The following is a 24,487-nucleotide window of genomic DNA, read 5'->3' as shown; positions in this document are numbered from 1 at the left end:
CTCAAGCACCAATCTCACTGCATTCTCCAGGCTACAGAAGTCTTTCATTTAGATGACTGACTAAGTGGACACTTCACTTCACCACAGACCAGCTTGCCACCTCCCATATGAAAAATGGAATATAGGTAAGAGGTGTTTTAAAACCTTTCTCCCAAAGATTTTATCTGTTTTTCTTAGTCTGTGACCTTGAGGTGGAGAATCCAAAAAGTCTAGGTGTTTCTTAAGAATCAGAGTTACAAATGCTACTCTAGCATTGTGGGTTAGCAGACATGACTTCAGGAGCTTGGAATGCTATGAGTTAAGGCAGGGCCCACTTCTTTAATTTCTCCTCATTCTTCTCTCATCTCAACTATTCAAATATTCTATTATTGTGAGAATTATGCCACATTTTTCTACTTGGCAAGCCATATACTTACAGGTACCCTCTATATAAGCCAAGTTCTCTCAGTAACTCAGCCACCTGTGTTTCCAGAAATGGGAAATTCCATTTTTTTGAGGAAATGCAGTTTTGTACAAAAAAAATGGTCTAATACTGAGTGACTGAAAAGAACATAATTAAGTATAGTTTATCAATAATATACACATTTATGGAAAATTAAACATGATGTTAAACCCAACTCTAACCCAAGAAGAACAAATGGAGTATGTAGATATAGCAACAGTAAGAATCATCTGAGCCAAGTGTTGGGTTCTACAGTGGATGTAGGTGTAGTTGTGATAATTCAGATATATAACTCATTTACTATTTTTTTATCTGAAAACTTGATCTCTGTGTACAATGTAGTCTTACTACCCTCCCCTCCCCTCTCTTACCTCCATCTGATCCATTTTAACTTCCTTTTTCATCCCTACTAAACCCTTTTCCAGACTGATCACTTTTGGTCATGTCTGTAATATAGCAAAAGACAAGAGATATGTACTTAGTGTTTCATACCTGGAAGGGTGAGCAGCTTGATAGGAAATTGATTGCTCTCAGGACATTAAATACAACTTTACACGGTGTCCTAGTTTTAGATATTTTTACAGAAGTGTGCTATTTTTTAATGACAGGTTAATTTTTTCAAGTAAAATAACACATGCCCATTCAGCTCTGACCATCAGCATTCTTCATGTGCCATCTGCCCTTGACACTTGTCACTACAGTTTGTTGTGTTAGGGTTCACTTCTTGTCCTTTTCATTTGGAACTCTTCTTCTGTTTGAATGTCTGTAACCATCCAGAGGACAAGTAAAACCAGCATTCTAGTTCACAGAATTAGTTTTCTGTGCTTTAGTCTGTGTCTCAGACCTCTGCTTTGCATGAAGAATTTGTATGTTTGGTCTATAAAGTGAGTATCACATTCCTTATAGCTTTCTTTTTCATGCTTGCTTACCCGTTCCAACATTCTGGGAATTTCTGGACTCACTATATATCTCAGACTGTCCTTAAACTCATGGAATTCTTTCTTTTTGTTCTTAGAATACTGGTATTCCACAAGTGAGGTAACAGTTGGTAGAAGGGTTTCTATTACCCTCCACATAGAGACCATCTTTGTCTTCAAACCCTGTAGATGTACATATGTGTCACAATACCCTCTACTTAGCACAGTTTCCACTTCTGTCTTTCTCTCCCCTTCCCACACATTAAAATTTTAACTCATGAAGAATGTTAGAAATTCAGTTCAATTCATGATTGTATGCCTAATTCTTCAAGGCCAGAAGTTCTCAGCCTTCCTAATGATGCTATAATTTAATACAGTTCCTCATGTTGGAATGACCCTCCAAGCATGAAACTTTTTGTGTTACTACTTTATAACTGTAATTTTCTACTATTATGAACTGTAATGTAAACATATGATTTGGGAAATATATTTCCCAATTTATTTTTTGAAAAGCTATCTTTTCTCATTTTACATGCCAAACCCATTTCCCACTTCCACTCCTCTGCTCTCTTCATATTCTCCAATCTTCATCCACTCCTTAGAGAAAGTAAGGCTTACCCTTGGAGAATAAACAATATCTAGGACTTTTTTGAGGCAAGGTCAAAGCCCTCCCCATTGTATCTAGGCTGAGCAAGTTATCCCTCTAGAAAGAATCAGTTACAAAAAGTCAGAACAAGAATCAGGAATAAATCCTGGTCTCACTTCCAGTGGTCCAACAGTGGGCTGCATCCATACCTGTGTCACACACATTCAGAAGGCCTAGTTTGGTCCTATGCTGCTTCCCTGATTGTGAGGCCAGAGCTGGACGACTTCCATTAGCTCAGGTGAGCTGTTTCAGTGGGTATTCCTGTCAGGATCTTGACCTCTTTGCTCATATTCTCACTTGAACCATTTTTTTTACTGGACTTTCAGTGATCAGCCCAATGATCCACTGTAGTTCTCTGTATCTAATTCCATCACTTGCTAGATGTAGGTTCTATGATGACATGAGATAGTCATCAATCTGACTACAGGGTACAGATAGTTCAGGCACTCTCTCTACCATCGTTTAATATCTTAGCTGGGTCATCCTTGTGGATTTCTGGGAATTTCTCTAGTGCTAGGTTTTTTCCTAGCCTCATAATGGTTCCCTCAATCAAGATGTCTCTTTCCTTGTTTCCTGTCACTTGTCCTTCCTCCATCTTGACAATCCTCTTTACTCTAGTTCTCTAGTTTCTCCTCTCCTATTTCCCTTCTATCTTCCTTTCTTTAACACTGCCATACTCTCAATTTTCTCAGGAGATATTGTTTATTTCCCCTTCCAAGGGTAGATCTATGTATGTTTCTCTTAGGGTTATCCTTCTTTCTTAGGTTTCTGGGGTGTTGGCCTGCAGGCTACTTCTCCTTTGCTTTACAGACAATATTCATCTGAGAGTGGGTCCATACCATACTCATCTTTCTGGGTCTGGCTTACCTCACTCAGGATGGTTTCTTCTAGTTCCATTCATTTGATATGCAAATTTGAAGATGCCATTGTTTTTTATCACTGAGTAGGACTCCAACATGTAAATGTGCCACATTTTCTTTATTCATTCTTTGGTTGAGGGACACCTAAGTTCTTTCCAGGTCTAGACATTACAAATAAAGCTACTATAAACATAGTTGAACAATTGTCCTTGTAATATTATTGATCATCCTTTGGGTATATGCCCAAGAGTAGTATTTCTGTTTTGCATTATGTTGATTTACAATTTATTAAGAAAACTCTATACTGATTTTCAAAGTGGTTGTACAAGTTTCCATTCTTACCAGCAATGGAAAAGAGTTCCACTGCCGCTTTTTTACTGTTATGGCTGAATTAGGAAAGCCTCTCTAGGAGCTGTGGAAAGCAGCCAACAAACAGCAAGAAGTTGTGTTAAACTCTGTATTTGTTTCTAGAATTAATTTTAAAGTCCTCTCAGGTTTTACATGGAGTTGGTTTACCACTTTGGAGTGCCAATCTGTTGTAGGAAGCGCAGGGTCCTTTGTTCTCTCCTGATCACCTGCTAGTTTACACCCAAAATAATCACACAGAAACTGTATTCATTTAAACACTGCCTGGCCCATTAGCTCTAACTTTTTTGGCTAATTTTTACATCTTAATTTAACCCATTTTTATTAATCTGTGTATTGACACATAACGGTGGCTTACCGGCAAGATTTTAACCAGTGTCCATCCCAGGCAGGAGATCTGTGTGTTCTCCCTGACTCTTCTTCCCAGCATTCAGTTCTGTCTACTCTGCCTACCTAAATTTTGCCCTATCAAAAGGCCAAGGCAGGTTCTTTATTCAGTCAATGAAAGCAACACATAGACTGAAGACTCTCCTACACCAGACCTCAATAGTTAGAGTTACCCCCAAAATATTTTATTTTTTGAGAGTATGTGAAAGATTTTGTTTCCCTGATTTCTTTCTTGGTCCATTTGCCATTTGTATATAGAAGTGCTACTATTATTCATGAGTTAATTTTATATTGAGCTACTTTGCAGAAATTGTCAGCATGAAAAGTTTCCTGGTAGAATTTTTAGAGTAATGGAGATTTAAAAAAAAAAAAAAACAATGGCCCCATTAGGCTCATATATTTGAATACTAGGTTGTCAGGAAATGTAACTACTTAAGCAGGATTAGAAGGCTTGGCTTTGTTGGAGGAAGCTTGTCAGTAAGGGTAGACTTTGAAGTTTCAAAAACTCAACTTGGACCAGTATCTCTCTTCCTACTGCCTGTGGATCAAATGTAAAACTCTGAGTAGCTTTTCCAGCATCATGTCTACTTGTATGCTGCTATGTAATAGCCATGATTAAAAAATGGACTAAACCTCTAAAAGTGTAAGCAAACCCAAATTAAATGTTTTCTTTTGGTCATCATCTCTTCAAAGGAATAGAACTGTGAGTAGAACAGTCATTTATGAATGCAATTCTCTTATTTGAAAATAAGGATATTTTGATCTTTCTTTCAAATTTTTCTTCAGACACTTCTGTTATTCTCCAGATGAAACTTGAAATACTATATTGAATATGTATAAAAAGAGTGCATAATATAGTATTATTTCTTAATTTTGTGGAAATGTTTTGAGTTTCTCTCTGTTCTCATGCATATTTAGTGTGAGTTTACTTATTGTAAATTGTATTATTTTGAGAAATGAATCCTGTGTCTCTAGTCTCTCTAGAAGCTATTATGAAGAGTGCTGGATTTTTTAAAAAGCTTTTTATGACTCTGAGGAGATGGTCATGTGGTTTAATCCTTTCTATTTTGTTTATATGGTAGAAGCATTTTTAATTTTATATATTGAACTATTCTTTTATCTCTGGAATGAAGACTACTTGATCACCATGAAGTTATTTTTAATTTATTCTTTTTTTGATTCATTCTTAAATGTGACTTATGAGCATTTTGTTGAATAGTTTTGCATCTTTTTTCACAAATGAAATTGGTCTGCAATTCTCTTTCTTTTTGGGTCTTTCTGTGCTTTGGATATCATGGTTTCTGTATCCTCATACAAAGAATTAGATAATGTTCATTCTGTTTCTGCTGAGGAATAGTGGCATTATTTCTTGAAAATCTCATAGAATTCTTTGTTGCATCTATCATGTCCTTAGCTTTCTTTTAGTTTGGAAACAATTATTCACTTCTTCTATTGTAGGAGCTATTGGTCTCTTTAAGTAGCTTCTCTGATCATAATTTACCTATGGTAGGGGTATATATAGAGATAATTTCTATTTCTTTTAGTTTTCCAATTTGGTGGAGTATACATTTTTTAAAGTATGTCAATATGATTGTTTTTACTGATGTCCTGATGCTCCATTTTGTGCCTAATTTTGTGAATTTGGATATTCTATCTTTGCTTTTTAGTTAATTTGGCTAGTGGTTTATCAATTTCATTGACTTTTCTCCAAGAATCAGGTCTTAATTCATTGGTTCTTCTATTGTTTTATTTTATATTTTATATTTTAGCTCAAAGCTTGTTTATTTCTTGCCATCCATTAGTAGCCTGCATTTCTTCTTCCCTTTTCTTTAGAACTTTCACTTAAGGTTCTAACATGTGATCCCTCTAACTTTAGTGTAGGTATTTACTTCAATGAAGTTGTCCCTTAGAAGAGCCTCCATCATCACTCATAATTTGGGCAAGAAAATTTTTATTTCTTAATTTCTCTCTTGAATCTCTTCTCATTCAATAGTGCACTGTTCAGTTTCCATGAGTATGTAAACTTTCTGTTGTTCATATTCAGCTTTAATCCATAGTTGCATGGTATTATTTCAATTCTCTTGTTTCTGTTGAGACTTGCTTTATGTGCACATATGTAGCCAATTTTGTTTCTTTTATGTACTTGTATATTCTTGTGTTTGATGGATAAATGTATAGAATTGCATTAGCCTTCTGGTGGCTTTCTTTTTTGACAAGTATGTAGCATCCTTTCTGTATCTAGTTCCAAGACAGGCTCAAAAGCTACAGAGAAGCCCTGTCTCGAAAAAAACCATAATAATAATAATGATGATGATGATGATGATGATGATGATGATGATAATGATAATAATAAAAATAATAATAATAATAATGAAAGCATTTTGTTTCATGTACAAGAGCTGCTGTCCCCTATGATGGGGTTTGAGAATTCAGCATTGGATGTCAGGAGGACAAGGATTTTACAGAACTTAGGTATATGGAGTTTCCAAATAGGGGGAATAGGCAGTGTTAAAGGATCAGAACATAACATGTGATTGAAACAAGGTAATCAGAACAAGTAGTCATAATAAGGTAATCACAGGTATTCATGTGACCTTTTGAAACAGAGGTAGTGTTGCAAGATGGCTATAAATAACTTTTTTGAACAAGGACAAGAATAGCATTCCTGGAACAATCAGTACAGAAACATTTGTACTTAAGATTACAGGTGGGGTATAACCCAATCCTTGAGAAGCAGAGGGTTAATCATAAACAGGATGGAACCTAGTTTGTCTTTACTATAAGTTGACATTGAAGATTAAAATAGAGGCAGCTGGTTCTTCACTAGTAATAAAATTGTGAAGATGTGTAAGAGGTGGAACTTAGGACAGCTGCAGAAGACTCACAAGGACTGTCAGCTTCAATGCCATCTGGAAGAAAACCACCCTGAGTGCAGCACTGCCGTGGAAGAAGGACCAAGAGTGACACATCATCACCATGCAGACCACTACAAGGCTACATGGTCTGCTCAAGCTTCAGTTATACAGTCACAGACCCCAAGCTGACATGCTTTGATGTTGCTAGCTGTGGTGGGGATTGGCCCTTAATGGAGAGAACAGTTATTCCAGGTAGGTTGTTCAGTTAGGATGGGATGGTAGAGGCTGATATGTGAGTCATGATATGATGATGATTCAGTTATGCACTCACACAACCCAAGCTGGTACTACTTGATGTTGCAACCTGTGACGGGGGTTGGTCTATAAATGAGGGAAGAGTAATTATTTGGACACAGGTAGACCTAAATGGATGGGATGGGACAGGCTGATATGAAAGTAGAAATGGGGCAGATGCCAAAAACATCTTAGTGAGCATCTGTACTCAAAGGTTTCTTGTGTGTGGCTTGTTCTCACTAGATATACTGCAAATCACAAGGTCTGCTCAACACCTTAAAAAGCCTCACCTGGGTCAGAAACGTTTACTCAGCTCTTTAAGGCAAATCCCAATTCCAGAAGAAGGAAGCAGAGTCTAGAACAAATCTGTGTAAGAGTCTTCTTCAGCCTTGGTCAGCTCTCTACCTGTAGCCCTGAAGATGGGAGAAAGGTAAGATTATATTACGAGAATGTTCAAAGAATTACTGTCTTCGAGTTTTCTCTGTATCCATTTGCCTGTGTTGCTACCACAAAATGCAACATATAGGGTTCAGGGAATTCTCCTGGGAAGGCTTGAAACAGAGCTTCCTTTTAAAGCAGAGAGATGGCCTGGCTAAAACAGGGTTTTCTTATTATCCCCCAAATCATTCATATTCATGTCTGTTATTTCTTTGAGGAGGAATATTATGTGCATATTTTGTTTCCCAGGAGAGAGGGGATGAGAGAGGGGGAAGAGAGGTCACAGTTATAGGTCAGCAGTAAGAAGGGATAATTAGTTGCCTAGACAAGCATTGCTACTGCAAACACACAGCTGACCAGGAGTGGGTGTAGAAAATGCAATTCTCAAACATCTTGTCTTTTGCTCTCTTGTGTCATTGAAATGTCAACAATGGCCTCAAATAAAAAAAACTTAGAGAAAAGGACTGCTCTTAGGGGTCAGATAAGGCACTTCTGAGGGATGTCAGGGAGCAAAGAGGAAGGAAAATCTTCCTCACTTGAAAGTCTTCATCCACCGTGAGGTTTCTAGATTTAACTGTCATCAGATCATTTCTTCCCTCATCTCCACCAGAGTGATGTTTGTCTTGTTTGTACTTCATTCTTCTAGTGCTGCTTTTGTGAGAGGACTCACCCATTTTGATCAAAAATAAGATTCGACTAAAATTTATGCAGGGAAATATCGTTCTTATTTGCCATAGCATTAGAATGCCTACTCAAATACAAAACTGTAGAAGAATACCTTACCAAGAAAGTTGCTACCAGTGGATTGGCAACTGCACCTCATCAGACACACAGAAAAAAAACAGCATTAGTATTCTACAGACCTAAATGGGCAGCAGCAGGCTGTGATCATAGACTCTCAGCCACAGCAACATGTCGGAGAAGGGAAGACACACAGAGGAGCAGTGCTTGGTGCATTTCTCTACTCATCTCTGAATCTCCAGTTTTGGTTAATGCTTTGCCATCTGATCCAGCCAGAATGCAAACTGGGATCCCTTTTAATTAAAAACTCGGATAATTCAGTAATAGAGAAGTTAACACACTTGTTCTGTCTGGCAGTCTATAAAGGTCTTGAAAGTTTCTCAAGCATGGGATCATAGGGAGATTTTTGGCATCTTCTCAAAAGTAGGGGAAAGTGAAGCAGAGAACAGAGAGAAAAAACACATCATATGAGATGCAGAGAAAAAAACTCAAGGATATGGTAGCAATGTGATATCAGGAACTGCCTTTTGTACATTTAACCCTGCTTTGCCCAAGGGACATCACAACAAATGTTGTTTAAGGAAGGCATGTCCACCATCACCACTTTTATGCGGACTGTAGCTGATGTCCACCACCTCCGCCCTCAGTCCCATTTGAATTCTCTCTTGCTGTTTCACAAGTTTTTTAGTTAGGAGTTTTATTCAACCACACTTGTGCCTGCTGTCTTGTTTATGGTGTGGGTAAGTCTCCTGTGATTTCCCATTATTCACATCTATAAACACAGAGTGTTGTGTTGGACACAGGTTTGTCAAGGAAGTAATTCTTTCCTAGTAGATGGACTAGTTTAAAAAGCAACTGTGGTACAAGCATGAGAACCTGAATTCCAGCCTCTAGAATAATCCAGGTCTGGCAAGGCATGCCCATCACTCCAGTACTGGGGATGTAGAAACCAGAAGATCCCTGGAGTTTATTGGTCTGCTGTTGAGTCTGTGAGCTCCATGTTCATTCAGACATTCAGAAACCCTGTCTCAAAAAGTAAGTTAGTTATCTGTTGAAGAAAGCCTTGACATCTGCCTGTAACATCTACAAACATGTGTACACACACATGTGCATGCACACACACACACACACACACACAGAGAGAGAGAGAGAGAGAGAGAGAGAGAGAGAGAGAGAGAGAGAGAGAGAGAGAGAGAGAGAGAGAGAGAGAGAGAGAGAGAGAACATGTTACTGATGCAGTTTTTCTGGATTGGGACTCACACTGTGAGAATTCACACTGTCATCTTTTTATGCTACAATTTCATCCTCAGAAAACTGGAAAAAACATCCATTTTTACATCACATACTGTATGGTGATTCAACATGACAATATAGTTAAGTTTTTAAAGATTGAATTTGTTCAGTCAACATATGAGCTTGTCCTGTTCCTCTACTAAATAGAGTCTAGTTACAACTGCCTATCCATCCCTTTTTGTATTACAATTCCTGTACCTTCACAGCTGCTCTTCAGTCTGCACAGAGACCTTTTGTCATCAGAGGAAGCTCTCCATCTTCTACCTTCTTCTAGAAGAGACTATGGAGATGGCTAATGTTATATTAGGCTTCTTTCTCATCTCTGCACTCCACTTAGCAGTCCCGCATTAGACATATCCATTTTCCATTCCCTTCCTGCAACAGTACTTAGACTTCACCTTCCCTTCCTTCTGGCTCCTTCCCCTGCTTAGCAATCATCTCAGAACCACATGCATCTCTAGGCTGTGGACCTAAGTGTGTCCTGCTGCTTAACTAAGCTCAGCTGGGTCTTTACTACAGTGCCCTGCCCATGATCAGTATTTTAATGATTTGTCCACACATGAGTAATTGGAAATAATTTGTCAACTCGGGGCTATTGACAAAAAGAGTTAGGATTATTGAGAATTTCTTTATCACTTTGCAATGCTGGTCAATAACTTTTGTCACATTTCCCTTTTTAATTCATATGTGATTCATCATGCGTGCACTCTTTCATGATTAAACAGTGTCAAGGTCTCACATACTCTGAGGATGAGGATATAAATACACTCCATAATCACCATCTGATGCACTGAGACATTTCTAGGATATATGGTTTTTAAATAAAGGATATAAAGAGATTTTTACCGTTTAAAATTTAAATTTGGAATTTTTCTTTCTCTTTTTTATTAAGAATTTTTAATATAATCTTTTCTCATTTTACAGAGATATCCTCATTCCCACTCCCTCCCCTCCTCCTGTTCCACCTTTCCTTCCACCCCACCCTTATCTGCTGCTCAGAAAGAGTAAGGATTCCCATGGGGAGTCAACAAAGTTGACTCCAACAGGTCCTAGATGGGGAACATGGTAGGGTAGGATAATCCCAGGTCCAGCTGTGGGTCTGGGTGTGTGTTGAGCTGGTCAGTCTAGGCCCCTGGGAACACTCTCTCAGATAAAGGGTGGAGCCAGCTCCCCTACACTCATGCCTTCAGAGTCAGTTCTCACTTAATGTGTGGGGAGGGATGGGGCCATCTCTCCCAAGTGTGGGGACCAGCTCACCCATGAGGGTCAGGGCCACCACTCTTTCTGCAGTGTCCAGTAAAAAACATGGCCAGTGAAGGGTGGGATTGACTCAACATGGCCCTGATTTCATCAGGCACAAATCCTATATACCCCTGAGATGACACAGCACACAGACACCAACATAGACCCCAGCTGCATCATGACCATGAACCCAACATGGCCGTTGGTAGCAACTTGGGCCTGGGTGACATCCTCGCTATGGGTGAAAGCTCACGCCACCCAGATCAGGACAGCTCTGGTGGTGACACATCTCCCAGACACCAAAAAGGCTACAGGTTGCAGCCCCAGTCCCAGGCTTCTGTGTAACCTTTGGTGGCAACACAGACCCTGGATGTGTTGGTACCATACAAAGATCCAGACATGGTCCTCAGCAACAGATCAGGTCTGGATGTCACCGTGGCCCCAAAGGGTGATGTAGGCCCTCCAGATCTGCAAGCCCCCAGTGGCAGCATGTCATTTAGAAACCAGCATGGCCCCAGGAATCTGCATGGTCCTCATGATGAAAGGAACCATGGGCATCAGCAGAAACCCTCGCTGCTGTAGGGCTACAAAACCAGACATGGCTCCCTGCTAGCTACCACCCTGACCCAGATATCGCCATGACAACAAATAGCAGAATATGCCACTTTGGTCTGTATGGCCCCAGATTTGGCATGGCCCTTGAGTACCAACATGGTCTCAGGTGACCGATCAGACCCCAGTAATCACACAGACCTTGGTTATAGCAGGAGCCACAGACACTGACACAGACCCTGGTTGCTGTAGGGCCATGGACCCAGACAAGGCCCTCTGCAGGACCTCAGGCCTGGATGTTACTATGGCACTGTATGGCAGCACAGGCCACTCAGATCTGAATGGCTATGTTGGTGGCACGGCTCCTAGACACCCACATGGCCATGGGTGGCAGCCCAGACATTGGGCATCCACATGGTCCTCTGGTTACATGGGCCATGGGAGGCTACACAGGCTCTGGCTCTGGTAGATCCATGGACCCAGACATGGCCCCTGGCAGGAGCCCTGGCCCACATTCCACCATGGCCCTGGTTGGCAGGAAAACCTCCCACATCAGCATATTAATAAATACTTTAAACTCTTCCACAGCACATGAACCATTCTGTTCCTCCTATTCTCCCATTTCTCCACCACATACATGCTTGTCATAACGGGACCCACCAGGCTGGCCTGGAGGTTGCTTGCACCCACCTGAGCTAGAGAGCATCAGATAAGCCATAGACATCTTCCTGCCAGACCAGGTCTTGAGGACCCAAGCCGGACTTTGTGTGGTTTGCACCTACCTGAGACAGACATCATCAGGATGACTTTAGATTGTTGCACGCTTCATTGTAATTTTCCTTTATCCTTATTAAGACTGCTTTATGACCTAAAATATGATATAGAAAAATTTCTATGGGTTGCTGACAAGGATATGTATTCCATGGTTCTTGGGTGAACTGTTATGGACAATGTCTTAGGGTTTTATTGAAGTGAAGAGACACCAACCATGGCAATTCTTACATAGGAAAACATTTAACTGGGGCTGGCTTACAGATTCAAAGGTTTAGTCCTTTATCATTATGACAGAGATGATGGCAGCATGCAGGCAGACACAGAGCTAGAGAAGGAGCTGAGAGTTTCACATCCAGGTCCACAAGCAGCAGGAAGAGACTGAGACACACTTTCTCCAGCAAGGCCACACCTACTCCAACAAGACCACATCTCCTAATAGTGCCATTCCCTTAGAAACTATGGGATCATTTTTATTCAAACCACAATATTCCACTTCCTGGCCCCATAGGTTTACACCTTTTTAAAAAAAGTTTCACAAATTGTTTTATTTTTTATTTTTTAAACAATCTTTTATTGTACATATGAATCTCAGTTCCCCCTACTCATGCTTCTTCCACTTTATCCCCACTCCACCCACCGTTCACTCCTCAGAGAGGGTAAAGCCTCCCATGGAGAGTCAACAAAGTCTGTCACATCACACTGAGGCAGGACTAAGACCCTCACCCCTGTATCTAGACTGAGTAAGGTATCCCTCCATAGGGAATGGGCTCAAAAAAGTCAGTTTGTGCATTAGGAATAAATCCTGATCCCACTACCATTGGCTGCACAAACTGCCCCAGACATACAACTGTCACCCACATCCAGAGGACTTAATTTGGTCCTATTCAGGATCCCCAGCTGTCAGTCCAGAGTCAGCGAACTCTAACTAGATTGGATCAGCTATTTCTGTGGGTTTCCCCATCATGATCTTGACCCTTTGCTCATATTATCACTTCTCCCTCTCTTCAATTGGACTCTGGGAGCTCTGAATCAGAGCTTAGCTGTGGATCTCTAAATCTGCTTCCATAAGTTATTGGATGAAGGTTCTATGTTTACAATTAATGTAGTCATCAATTTGATTACAGAAGAAGGCCAGTTCAGGCATCCTCTCCACTATTGCTTAGTCTTAGCTGGTGTCATCTTTGTGGATTCCTTATGAAAAAAATGAAGAAGATATTAGAAAATGGAAAGATCTACCATGCTCTTGGATAAGAGGGATCAACATAGTAAAAATGGCTATCTTACTAAAAGCAATCTACAGATTCATTGCAATCACCATCAAAATTCCAACACAATTCTTCACAGACCTGGAAGGAACAATACCCAAGTTCATATGGAAAAAAAAAATTAGTGTAGCCAAAACAATCCTGTACAATAAAGGAACTTCCAGAGGCATCAAGCTCTACACTAGAGCTATAGTAATAAAAAGAGTTTTATATTGGCATAAAAACTGTCACATAGATCAATGGAATCAGATTGAAGATCCTGATAATAATCCTCACACCTATGAACACCTGATTTTTACAAAGAAGCTAAAATTATGTCATGTAAAAAAGAAAGAATCTTCAACAAATAATCTTTATCATAATGCAAAGTGTATTTAGTACAACTTCAGACGTCCCCATAGTCTATAACAGTTTCAAACTTGTTCTAAAGTGCAAAGTCTCTTCTAAGACTCATGAAAATCTTTTAACTAAAACTCCTGTAAAATCAAAATGAAAGTGGAGATTTCATACTTCCAACATAAAATGGTACATGATATGCATTACCATTCCAAAACAGGAGAAAAGGAGCACAGTGAGGAAAAACTGGGCCAATTCAAGGTGGAAAACAAGCTGGGAAAACTCTAAAAATTTCATCTCCATGTTCAATGCCAAAACACTTTTCAGGTCTCCAACTCTGTTCAGTTTTGTTGACTACAACATACTTCTTTTTCTTGGGCTAATTCAACTCCCCATTAGCAGCTTTCCTTGGCAGGTTTCTTACAACTCTGGCATCTCCAACATCTTGGGGTCTCCAAAGCAATCCAGGTTCCACATTCACAGCTTCACACAATGGTCTCTCTTGGCCTCCATTCAGAAACATCCCTGACACATGCCTGGCCTCAGATACTTTCTGATTTTGCAAAGGGGGATTCTATAACCTTTCTTCTATCCTTGACATTAAAGCTGGAACCACAAGGCCAAAGCTGCCAAGTTCTATTGCTTGCTAAGGCTATAACATGACCCCCTCATTCAACTATAACTTTACTAGTTTTCTGACTTTTGTAGTTTCTTTCACTGCCTAATCTTGGCTATCCAGAATCTCAATCTGTAGACCAGGCTGACCTTGAACTACCTACCTCTGTCTCCTGAATGCTGAGATGAAGGACACATACCACCATGTTTTGATCTAAGTGGTTCTTTAGTTCCTTTTCACAAGTTGGAATCTTAGCTGAAGTTAGCACTCGCATTATTTCTTTTAATATCAGTCTTTCCTTTAATTTGTTTACATTCTTGAACACAGGACTTAGCTCCATTTCACTTCCTGTTGCCCTTTTCTCTGCAAATTGTACATTTTGTATGTTTTCTTACTTAGCTTGCTTCTTTTCATTCTAGCTCTTTGTTTTTTTTTCTCAAATTCCCAAAATGATTGTTTATAAGTGTTTGTCTTCACATAAAGGAGGATATGATATAGAGATGAATACTTTGCATTGGTATGGATCTTGGTCTATTGATACAGATTTAAGGTCTATTATGTTATATTGTTTATTTGTATTTCTGCTCTTGTTTATAAATCTCATTTAAAAAGTATTAAGTTTATACAATTCACATAAAATGTAATTAATTAAATGTAATTTTATTAAAATGTAATTACTTAAGTAATGTATACCTAAGAAATACTTGTTAATAGATAGTCATCTATAATAATCAAACTTGTAGTCATATTAGATAGGTTTTCTAGATATACAGAGATATATTTCAGTTAGATAGATCTTTTTACTTTTTTCTCTTTTTTATTAAATTATACAACTTTTACAAAACTTAAACCTCCTCCCATCCTCCAATTTCCATTCCCCTCCCCACATTGCCCCTCCCCCTCCCTCTCCCGTCCAAGGAGAAGTCAGGGTTCCCTGCCCTGTAGGAAGTCCAAGGTCCTCCCCCCTCTATCCAGTTCTAGGAAGGTGAAGATCCAAAGAGACTGGGATCCCACAAAGCCAGTACATGCAAAAGAATCAAAACCCAGTGTCATTGTCCTTGGCTTCTCAGTCAATCCTCCTTGTCAGCCACGTTCAGAGAGTCCGGTTTGATCACATGCTTCATCAGTCCCAGTCCACTTGGCCTTAGTGAGCGCCTATTAGATCAGTCCCATTGTCTCGGTGAGTGTACGCACCCCTCACGGTCCTGACTTCTTTGCTCATGTTCTCTCTCATTCTGTTCCTCATTTGGAACTTGGGATCTCAATCCAGTGCTCCAATGTGGGTCTCTGACTCTATCTCCATCCAACACCAGATGAAGGTTTTTGGTAACATGCAAGATATTCATCAGTGTGGCTATAGTTAAGGGCCAGTTCAGGCCCCCTCTCCTCAGTTGCTCAAGGAACAAGCTGGGGACATCTCCTTGGACACCTGGGAACCCCTCTAGAGTCCAATCTCTTGCCAACCCTCAAATGGCTCCCTTAATTAAGATAAATACTTCCCTGCTTCCATATCCACTCTTCCTCCATCCCAAATGTCCCATTCCCCAAAGCTCTCCCCATCCTCCCTTTATAACTTCTCTCTCCCCATTTCCCCTTACTCCCATCCCACCCCCACCACCAAGCTGTCAATTTTTGCCTGGAAAACTTGTCTACTTCCAATATCCAGGAGGATAACTACATGTTTTTCTTTGGGTTCACCTTCCTACCTAACTTCTCTAGGATCATGAAATATAGGCTCAGTTCTATGACTAGAATCTACTAATGAGTGAGTACACACCATATTCATCTTTTTGGGTCTGGGTTACCTCACTCTGGATGGTGGTTTCTATTTCCATCCATTTGCATGCAAAATTCAAGATTGTCATTGTTTTTACCACTGAGTAGTACTCTAATATGTATATATTCCATACTTTCTTTATCCATTCTTCCATTGAGGGGCATCTAGGTTGTTTTCTGGTTCTGGCTATTACAAATAATGCTGCTATGAACATAGTTGAATAAATGCTTTTGTAGTATCATAGGGTATCTCTTGGGTATATACCCAGGAGTGATATTGCTGGATCCCGAATTTCCTGAGAAACCACGACACTGCTTTCCAAAGTGGTTTCACAAGTGTGCATTCCCACCAGCAATGGATGAGTGTACCCCTTACTCCACAACCTCTCCAGCAAAGGCTATCATTGGTGTTTTTGATTTTAGCCTTTCTGACAGGTGTAAGATGGTATCTCAAAGTTGTTTTGATTTGCATTTCCCTGATTGCTAAGGAGGTTGAGCATGACCTTAAGTGTCTTTTGGCCATTTGAACTTCTTCAGTTGAGAATTCTCTGTTCAGATAAGTACCTCATTTTTTAATTAGGTTAATTAGCATTTTAAAATCTAGTTTCTTGAGTTCTTTATATTTTTGGACATCAGACCTTTGTCTGATATGAGGTTGGTGAAGATCTTCTTCCAATCAGTAGGTTGCCTTTTTGTCTTATTGACAGTGTCCTTTGCTTTACAGAAGCTTCTCAGTTTTAGGAGGTCCCATTTATTCAATGTTGCCCTTTATTGTCTGTGCTACTGGGGTTATATGTAGGAAGTGGTATCCTGTGTCCATCTGTTTTAGACTATTTCCCACTTTTTCTTCTATCAGGTTCAGTTTGTTCAGATTGATATTAAGATCTTTAATCCATCTGGACTTGAGTTTTGTGCATGGTGATAGATATGGATCTATTTTCATTCTTCTACAGGTTGACATCCAGTTCTGCCAGTACCATTTGTTGAAGATGCTTTCTTTCTTCCATTGCATACTTTTATATCCTTTGACAAAAATCAGGTGTTCATAGGTCTGTGGGTTAATATCCGGGTCTTCTATTCAATTCCATTGGTTGACTTCTCTGTTTTTATGCCAGTACCAAGCTGTTTTTATTACTGTAGCTCTGTAAAAGAATTTGAAGTCAGGGATGGTAATGCCTCCAGAAGTTCCTTTATTGTATAGGATTGTTTTGGCTATCCTGGGTTTTTTGTTTTTCTATATAAAGTTGATTATTGTTCTTTCAAGGTCTGTGATGAATTTTGTTGAGATTTTAATGGGGATTGCGTTGAATTTATAGATTGCCTTTGGTAGAATTGCCATTTTTACTATGTTGATCCTACCCATCCAAGAGCATGGGAGGTCTTTCCATTTTCTGGTGTCCTCTTCAATTTCTTTCTTCAAAGACTTAAAGTTCTTGTCAAATAGATCTTTTACTTCCTTGGTTAGAGTTACCCACAAGATACTTTATGCTATTTGTGGCTATCGTAAAAGGTGAAGTTTCGCTGAATTCCCTCTCTGCTTCTCTGTCCTTTGTGTATAGGAGGGCTACTGATTTTTTTTTAGTTGATCTTGTAACCTGCCACTTCACTGAAGCTATTTATCAGCTGTAAGAGTTCTTTGGTAGAGGTTTGGGGGTCACTAATGTACACTATCATATCATCTGCAAATAACAAAAGTTTGACTTCTTCCTTTCCTATTTGAATCCCCTTCATCTCCTGATGTTGTCTTATTGCTATTGCTAGAACTTCAAGAAATATATTGAAGAGATATGATGAGAGTGGGCATCCTTGTCTTGTTCCTGATTTTAGTGGAATGGCTTTGAGTTTCTCTCCATTTAATTTGATATTAGCTGTTGGCTTGCTATATATTTCTTTTATTATATTTAGGTATGATCCTTGTATCCCTAACCTCTCCAAAACCTTTATCATTAAGGGGTGTTGAACTTTGTCAAATGCTTTTTCCACATCTAATGAAATGATCATATGTTTTTTTCTTTCAGTTTATTTATATGATGGATTACATTGATATAGTTTCATATGTTGAACCAGCTCTGCATCTCTGGGATGAAGCCTACTTGATCGTAATAGATAATTTTTTAATGTATTCTTGGATTCTGTTTGCCAGAATTTTATTGAGAATTTTTGCATCAATGTTCATTAGTCAGATTGTTCTGTAATTCTCTTTCTTGGTTGGGTCTTTGTGTGGTTTTGGTATCAGGGTGATTGTAGCTTTGTAAAAAGAGTTTGGCAATGACTCTTCTACTTTTATTTTGTGAAACACATTAAGGAAAATAGGTATTGGCCCTTCTTGGAAGTTCTGATAAAATTCTGCATTAAAACCATCAGGGCCTGGACCTTTTTTTGGTTGGAAGGTTTTTTATGACAGCTTCTATTTCCTCATGACTTATAGGTTTATTTAAATTGTTCGCCTGGTCTTGATTTAATTTTGGTAAGTGGTACTTATCTAAAATCAAGCCCATGTCTTTTACATTTTCCAACTTTGTGGCATACAAGCTTTTGTAGTAAGACCTAATGATTCTCTGAATTTCCTCTGTGTCTGTGGTTATGTCCCCCTATTCATTCCTAATCTTGTTAATTTGCATGTTCTCTCTCTGCCTTTTGATTAATTTGGATAACGGTTTGCCAATCTTGTTGTCTTTCTCAAAGAACCAGCTCTTTGTTTCATTGATTCTTTGGATTGTTTTCTGTGTTTCTATTTTTATTGATTTCAGCCCTCAATTTGATTATTTCCAATCTTCTACTCCTCCTGGGTGAGTTTCCTTTCTTTTCTAGAACTTTTAGCTGTGCTGTTAAGTCTCCAATGTGAGCTTTCTCCATTGTTTTAATGTGGGCACTTAGAGCTATTGATATTAAGTGATATTAATGACCAGTGGTTGTTAACTCTGGTAATTTTTTTTGTAGTAGAGTTTGTGTGTTTCCCTTTTTCTAGTTCTGCTGGTGAAGGGTCGCTAGATGTCTGAGTTATTGTGGGCCTTGTTGGACTCCTTGGTTTGTGATTTTCCTTCTATTACTTTCTGCAAGGCTGGATTTGTGGCTACATATTGTATAAATTTGTTTTTATTCTGGAAAATTTTGTTTTCTACATTGATAGTGAACAAAAGCTTGGCTGGGTATAGTAGTCTGGGCTTCATCCATGGTCTCTTAGTTTCTGCAGTACATCTATCCAGGACCTTCTGGTTTTCATGGTTTCTATAGAGAAGTCAGGTATAAGTCGGATGGGTTTACCTTTATAAGTTACTTGACCTTTTTCCTTTGCAGCTCTTAATATTCTTTCCTTATTCTGTATGTTTTGTGTTTTGATTATTATATGGCGAGGGAATTTTGTTTGATCCAGTCTATTCGGTGTTCTGTATGCTTCTTGAAACTTCACAGGAATGTCTTTATTTATGTTGGGAAAGTTTTCTTCAATAATTTTATTGACTATATTTTCTGGGCCTTTGAGCTGTAATTCTGCTTCTTCTTCTACCCCTATTATTCTTAGGTTTGGTCTTTTTATTGTGTCCCAGATTTGCTGAATGTTTTGTGATGAGAAATTGTTGGATTTGCTGTTTTCTTTGATCAGTGCATTTATTTCTCGATGGTGTCTTCAGAATCTGAGATTCTTTTTTCTATCTCTTGTATTCTGTTAGTTATACTTGTTTCTGTAGTCTCTGTTCATTTACCTAGATTTTCCATATCCAGCCGGACCTCCTTTTGTGTTTTCTTCATTGCCTCCATTTCAGTTTTCAACTCTTGAACTGTTTCCATTATCTGTTTGATTGTTCTTTCTTGGTTTCCTAGGGTATCATTTACAGATTTACTCATTTCTTCAAACTTTTTGTAATTCTTCTCATCCATTTCTTTAAGGGAGTTTTTCAACTCCTGTTTAAGGGACTCTATCAGTTTCATAAAGTGAATTTTTTCTATTACTTCTGGATTAGGATGTTCAAGTCCTCATGTTGTAATTTCGCTGGGTTCCGGTGTTTTCATGTTGTTTTTAAGATTGTTGGAAGAATTCTTGCATTGGCGCCTGCCTATCTCTTCCTCCAAATGCTTCCTGAAGGATCTTTTGGTGCAGGATCAGGACCCCTTGCTGGCTAGGGTCCTCTCAGACAAAAGGCCTACCTTGCTGCAGGCAGGCTGTTGAAAAAAGGAACTCCAGCGTGGTTGCACTCACCACCCTGTCCCAGCACTCACACAGGCTCTTCATTCTAGCTCTTCATAGGAGTGAACTCTAAAAACCACAGAACAGAGTTGATACAAGGCTGTTTTGAGAGTTCCTCTGTCAATGCAATTAATCAAAAACTCGTCAAATTATACTGAGGCATATTTTTTGGACAAGGGCAGAAATTAGCCATATTCTTTACCAAAAGACCACAAGAATAATTTCTAGGACACATATTAACATTCTCCTCCTCTGAAACCAACTGAGCCAGGCTCCCACAGTTCAAGTCTCCCTCAGCACCACTGTCTTCCATTGACTAGAAAAACACTGGCTAGCAAAACCAGTCACAATTACAGCTGAACCTGAAATGATCCCATTTTGCTTCCTTGTTCCATTCCGTGAAGCTGAAATGCCCATTGGAGAGCACTTATACCCACTACTGTCATGCTACTATCATCAGCAAACTTGGATGGGGGGGTGCTGGCTGCTTACCTAGTGCCAGTCTGCCAATTTTAAGCTGTTGACTATAGGAGGAGAGAGCCACTTGTTGATCCCTGGCCACTTAGCTCTGAAATAATCACACAGAAACTATATTAATTAGATCACTGCTTGGCCAATTAGCTCTAGCTTCTTATTGGCTAACTCTTACATCTTAATTTAACCCATCTCCATTAATCTGGGCATCACCACAAGGTCGTGGCCTACCAGCAAAGTTTCAGCATGTATATCTCTGGCAGAGACTCCATGGCTTCTCTCTGACCCCACCTTCTTCCTTCCAGCATTCCGTTTAGTTTTCCCCACCTACCTAAGTTCTGTCCTATTAACAGGCACAAAGCAGCTTCTTTATTAACCAATGCAATATATTCACAGCAAACAAAGAGGAATCCCAAATTAGTTGATGCCCCAGATGGTCCCCCAAATGGAAAATGTGTGTTCCTATGGGATGATCAAATCTTCAAGAAAGAATGCTACAATCTTGGTAAAGACAATTGAGTTTGCTGGATGATTTCCTTCAAAGACCAAGTGTGAGGTTAGCTTTTATGTCTTCTGGATGCTTTCACTTATCCTGAATCTCTGTCTCAACACTCTCAGATATTTTCTCCTTCATGAAGGCCTGTCTAAAAAAGAAGTTATCCAGAAGGATCTTGTGATGCAAAGCTGCCTATGTATATACTGTTCAGGCTAACCTACTGAAAGCCCAGGAACAGGCCTCTTTCTGCAGCCCTGCCCAGTGTGCAAAAGTAAAGCTGTCTTTTCTTCAGATGCCTGTGTGACTTTAGGCATAAGAAATAGAAGCCTATTAAGGTTGTCTGTAAAAAGGATTGGAGTGGAAAGAAAGCTCTATGTAGATACTACCTGTCCAGCTATCGTGCTCTCTTTTCCAGATCATTTGTGCACATGTATAGACCTCAAAGCTCTTCTGGGAGGTTGGGACACTGTTCCCAAATGGAGGAGCTCTCTATTTTTTCTGCAGCACACTCCACACTTTTCATGTCAGAGACCTGTGCCTTCGCATGAAACACAAGTAACGGCCAGAACATTTACTACAAATTTTCAACAGCCCTTGAAACTGGGGTTCATTTGCTCATTTGTCATAGTTCTTGACTTTCCACTGTAACCCTATAGATAACACGATGATGGTGACATAATTACAAACAGAAGAGTGCCTGATGTCCTTCAAGGCTTCTCTGCCTTCTAGTTTCCATATTATAAAATGAAGGCTTAGCCCTTCTTGCATAAGAAGTGTGACTGCTCACACACAGATCTTCATAAGAAGTCCCATTCTCTTCATTATTCCATTTTTCCCTTTTAATAGACCCCTTACAGAGACTGAGTGCAGCTATGACTTGTGCCAGGATCTTCCATATTCCTACACCCGAGAAGGAACCTCAGCCCTGGAACAGAAAAGTTAGTTTTGAAATTCTGTCTCTTCCAAACACAGCATAAGATGCTTAGCAACTGTACTGGTACCATCCACCACCCCAATATCACTAAAGGCATTGGTCTGCAGATAGACTGAATAGTACAAACTGGGTTTAAATGAAGTTTCTAGAATGTGGGAGTTTGGATAAATTGCTTCATCTCTGCAAACCTGTTTCCCTTCCTTATGAAACTGTGCCAGATACTCTGCCATAGCCAGGTGGTCTTGACAGAAAGTAGCATGTGTTCATATCTCAATTTACTTTGCAGGAACGCAAGTGGAAAATTCCCAAGCATGGATCCCATCACCCCAGCCTGGAGCACTGACACCACAACAATAAATGAAACGTACTACACTAGAAACTTACCCTGTATTGGCTCCATCCGCATTATTTTGTATATTCTTGAAGCTGTCATTGCCATGGTTGGGCTGGCAGGAAATGCCATAGTGCTATGGCTTCTGAGCTTCCACATACAAAGGAATGCCTTCTCTGTTTATGTCCTCAACCTGGCTGGGGCTGACTTTCTCTCCCTCAGCTTTCTGACTGTGCATTCCCTGAAACATATCCATTTTTATTTCCATGCCATGTACTTCGGTATGCCCATCTATTTTGTCAATGTATTCATCTTTGCTTACCTTGCAGGTATGTGTATTATTGCAGCAATCAGTGCTGAGCGCTGCCTATCTGTTTTGTGGCCCATCTGGTATCGCTGCCAACGACCAAGACACTTATCAGGTGTCATATGTGCCCTGCTCTGGGCCTTCTCTCTACTGTTGACTCTCCTGTTAGGGAATGATTGCGGCCTTCTAAATTACAATTATAACCATTCTTTCTGTAGGAGTTATAATTTTATCACTGCTGCATTTGTGATAGTATTATCTGTGGTTCTTTGTGGATCTAGCCTGGCCCTGTTGGTCAGGATCTTCTGTGGCTCACAAAGAATTCCTGTGACCAGGTTGTGTGTGACCATTACCTTCACGGTGCTGGTCTTCTTATTCTTTGGTCTGCCCTTTGGTATCTATTGGTTCCTCTTACATCGGTTTGAGGAGTTGCATAAAGTTTTCCCTTGCCATACTATACAAATGACAATTTTTGTATCCTGCATTAACAGCTGTACCAACCCCATCATTTATTTCCTTGTTGGCTCTGTTAGGCACCGCAGGTTCAAGAGGCAGACTCTGAAGTCACTACTGCAGAGAGCCATGCAGGACACTCCTGAGGAAGAAGGTGAAGAAAGGGGTTCTTCAAGAAATCCTGGAGAACAGGAAACAGTCTGGTGTAGCAGTGGAGTGAGTCCTTGATCACACACTGTTGTTTTGAAAATCAATATGGACTCTATTTAAAGGGGCCATTTTCACAACCTTTTTCAATTGGTTGAGAAAACAGCCATTTTGTAAAAATAGGGTGAAATGGGGCTTGTTAAACAGAAACTGACTACAGCATCTTAAAGCTTTCTTATGTGGGCTCACTGCATCTGCTTGTGATGTAATCTTTGTAACCAAATCGCTTGAGGCCAGAACAGCTCCCAGTATAAACAAACCCTTCCCTACAAAGAAGGCCCAAAGCAGTGCAGGGAAGGTTGTGATTTCTTTGGTCATTGAACTTGATAAATATTAAATGAATAGTATATTCTATAGAAATGTCCCTATTTTCCACAAGTTATTTTCTAAATGTTAAGAAAAATTAATTGAAATTTCCACAATCCCAGTTTCCTTCATGAATATTGAAGCTTGGTATGACTTAATTGTTTCCTTCCCTTGGCAATTTGTATAGTAATTTTCTGGAACCATGAAAGTCTTACCACAGGAAAGAAATTACATCAAGATCAGATCATCTGAGTCCTTTGACCTAAATGTGAAGTATGTTCTCATCCACTAAGAAATAACCATTGATTACATCTATAATCCATATTGTTTTGGGAGTCACAAGGACTACACTGACTAACCATTCAAAAGGAGGTTTCTCATGCCAGGAACTGGTTCTGTGGGGATTATTGTCAGGATAAGTTTTTTAACTTCCATATATGTGTGTGTGTGTGTGTGTGTGTGTCTATGTCTGTGTGTATGAATATGTATATGTATATATGTATATATAATATGTGTGTACATGCATATATGTATACATGTAAATATGTGCACACACACACACACACATATATATATATATGTAATCATGTAATCAAGGAAATATAAAATATTACAAACCCTTAAGGCCTTAAAAAGCAACCTTCCTATTATTTGTCCCCATCCCTCCTCTTCCTTCTGTATTGACCTTCCACCCTCCACCCCAGTCAGATTCCCTCCCCATTTTTCCATTTCCCACTTATATCATCTCTATCCTGCTATTCCCTCCCAAAATCTCCAACATGTGGTCTCTTTATGCCTTTCTGGCTTGTTGGAGCTAGGAGCTACAATAAGAAAGACTGTGTAGCATTTGTCCTTGTGGACAGCACTCTATTTGCTAAGGATTGACAAGCAATTGATGAGTGAGTCTTCATAAAACTAGAACCTTCTCCACAGCTAAAGAAACAATCAGTCAAATAAAGGGGAAACCCACAAAATGGGAGAGAACTTTGTCTGTTA

At 39.5% G+C, this 24,487-nt stretch overlaps 1 protein-coding gene across 2 annotated transcripts; it reads left to right on the top strand.

Moving 5' to 3' along the window:
- The first annotated feature begins 35 nt into the window (after positions 1 to 35).
- LOC119802829 (mas-related G-protein coupled receptor member B4-like) lies at positions 36 to 23,896 on the top strand. 2 transcript variants are annotated; one of them, XM_038313976.1, is made up of 3 exons: positions 36 to 125; positions 7,011 to 7,197; positions 22,174 to 23,896. In XM_038313976.1, exons 2-3 carry the CDS (start codon positions 7,187 to 7,189, stop codon positions 23,204 to 23,206), a joined length of 1,044 nt encoding a protein of 347 aa, XP_038169904.1. In that variant the 5' UTR covers positions 36 to 125; positions 7,011 to 7,186; the 3' UTR covers positions 23,207 to 23,896. The 2 variants fall into 2 exon arrangements, with proteins under 2 accessions (XP_038169904.1, XP_038169905.1); XM_038313977.1 differs by lacking the exon at positions 7,011 to 7,197 and having other exon boundaries at positions 42 to 125.
- Positions 23,897 to 24,487: the final 591 nt, after the last annotated feature.

This window comes from Arvicola amphibius, chromosome 12 (genome assembly GCF_903992535.2).
Source record: "Arvicola amphibius chromosome 12, mArvAmp1.2, whole genome shotgun sequence".
In the NCBI taxonomy this organism is placed as follows: Eukaryota; Metazoa; Chordata; class Mammalia; order Rodentia; family Cricetidae; genus Arvicola; species Arvicola amphibius.
The sequence above is the reverse complement of the archived record's forward strand: the minus strand, read 5'-3'. Positions and strand labels throughout refer to the sequence as shown.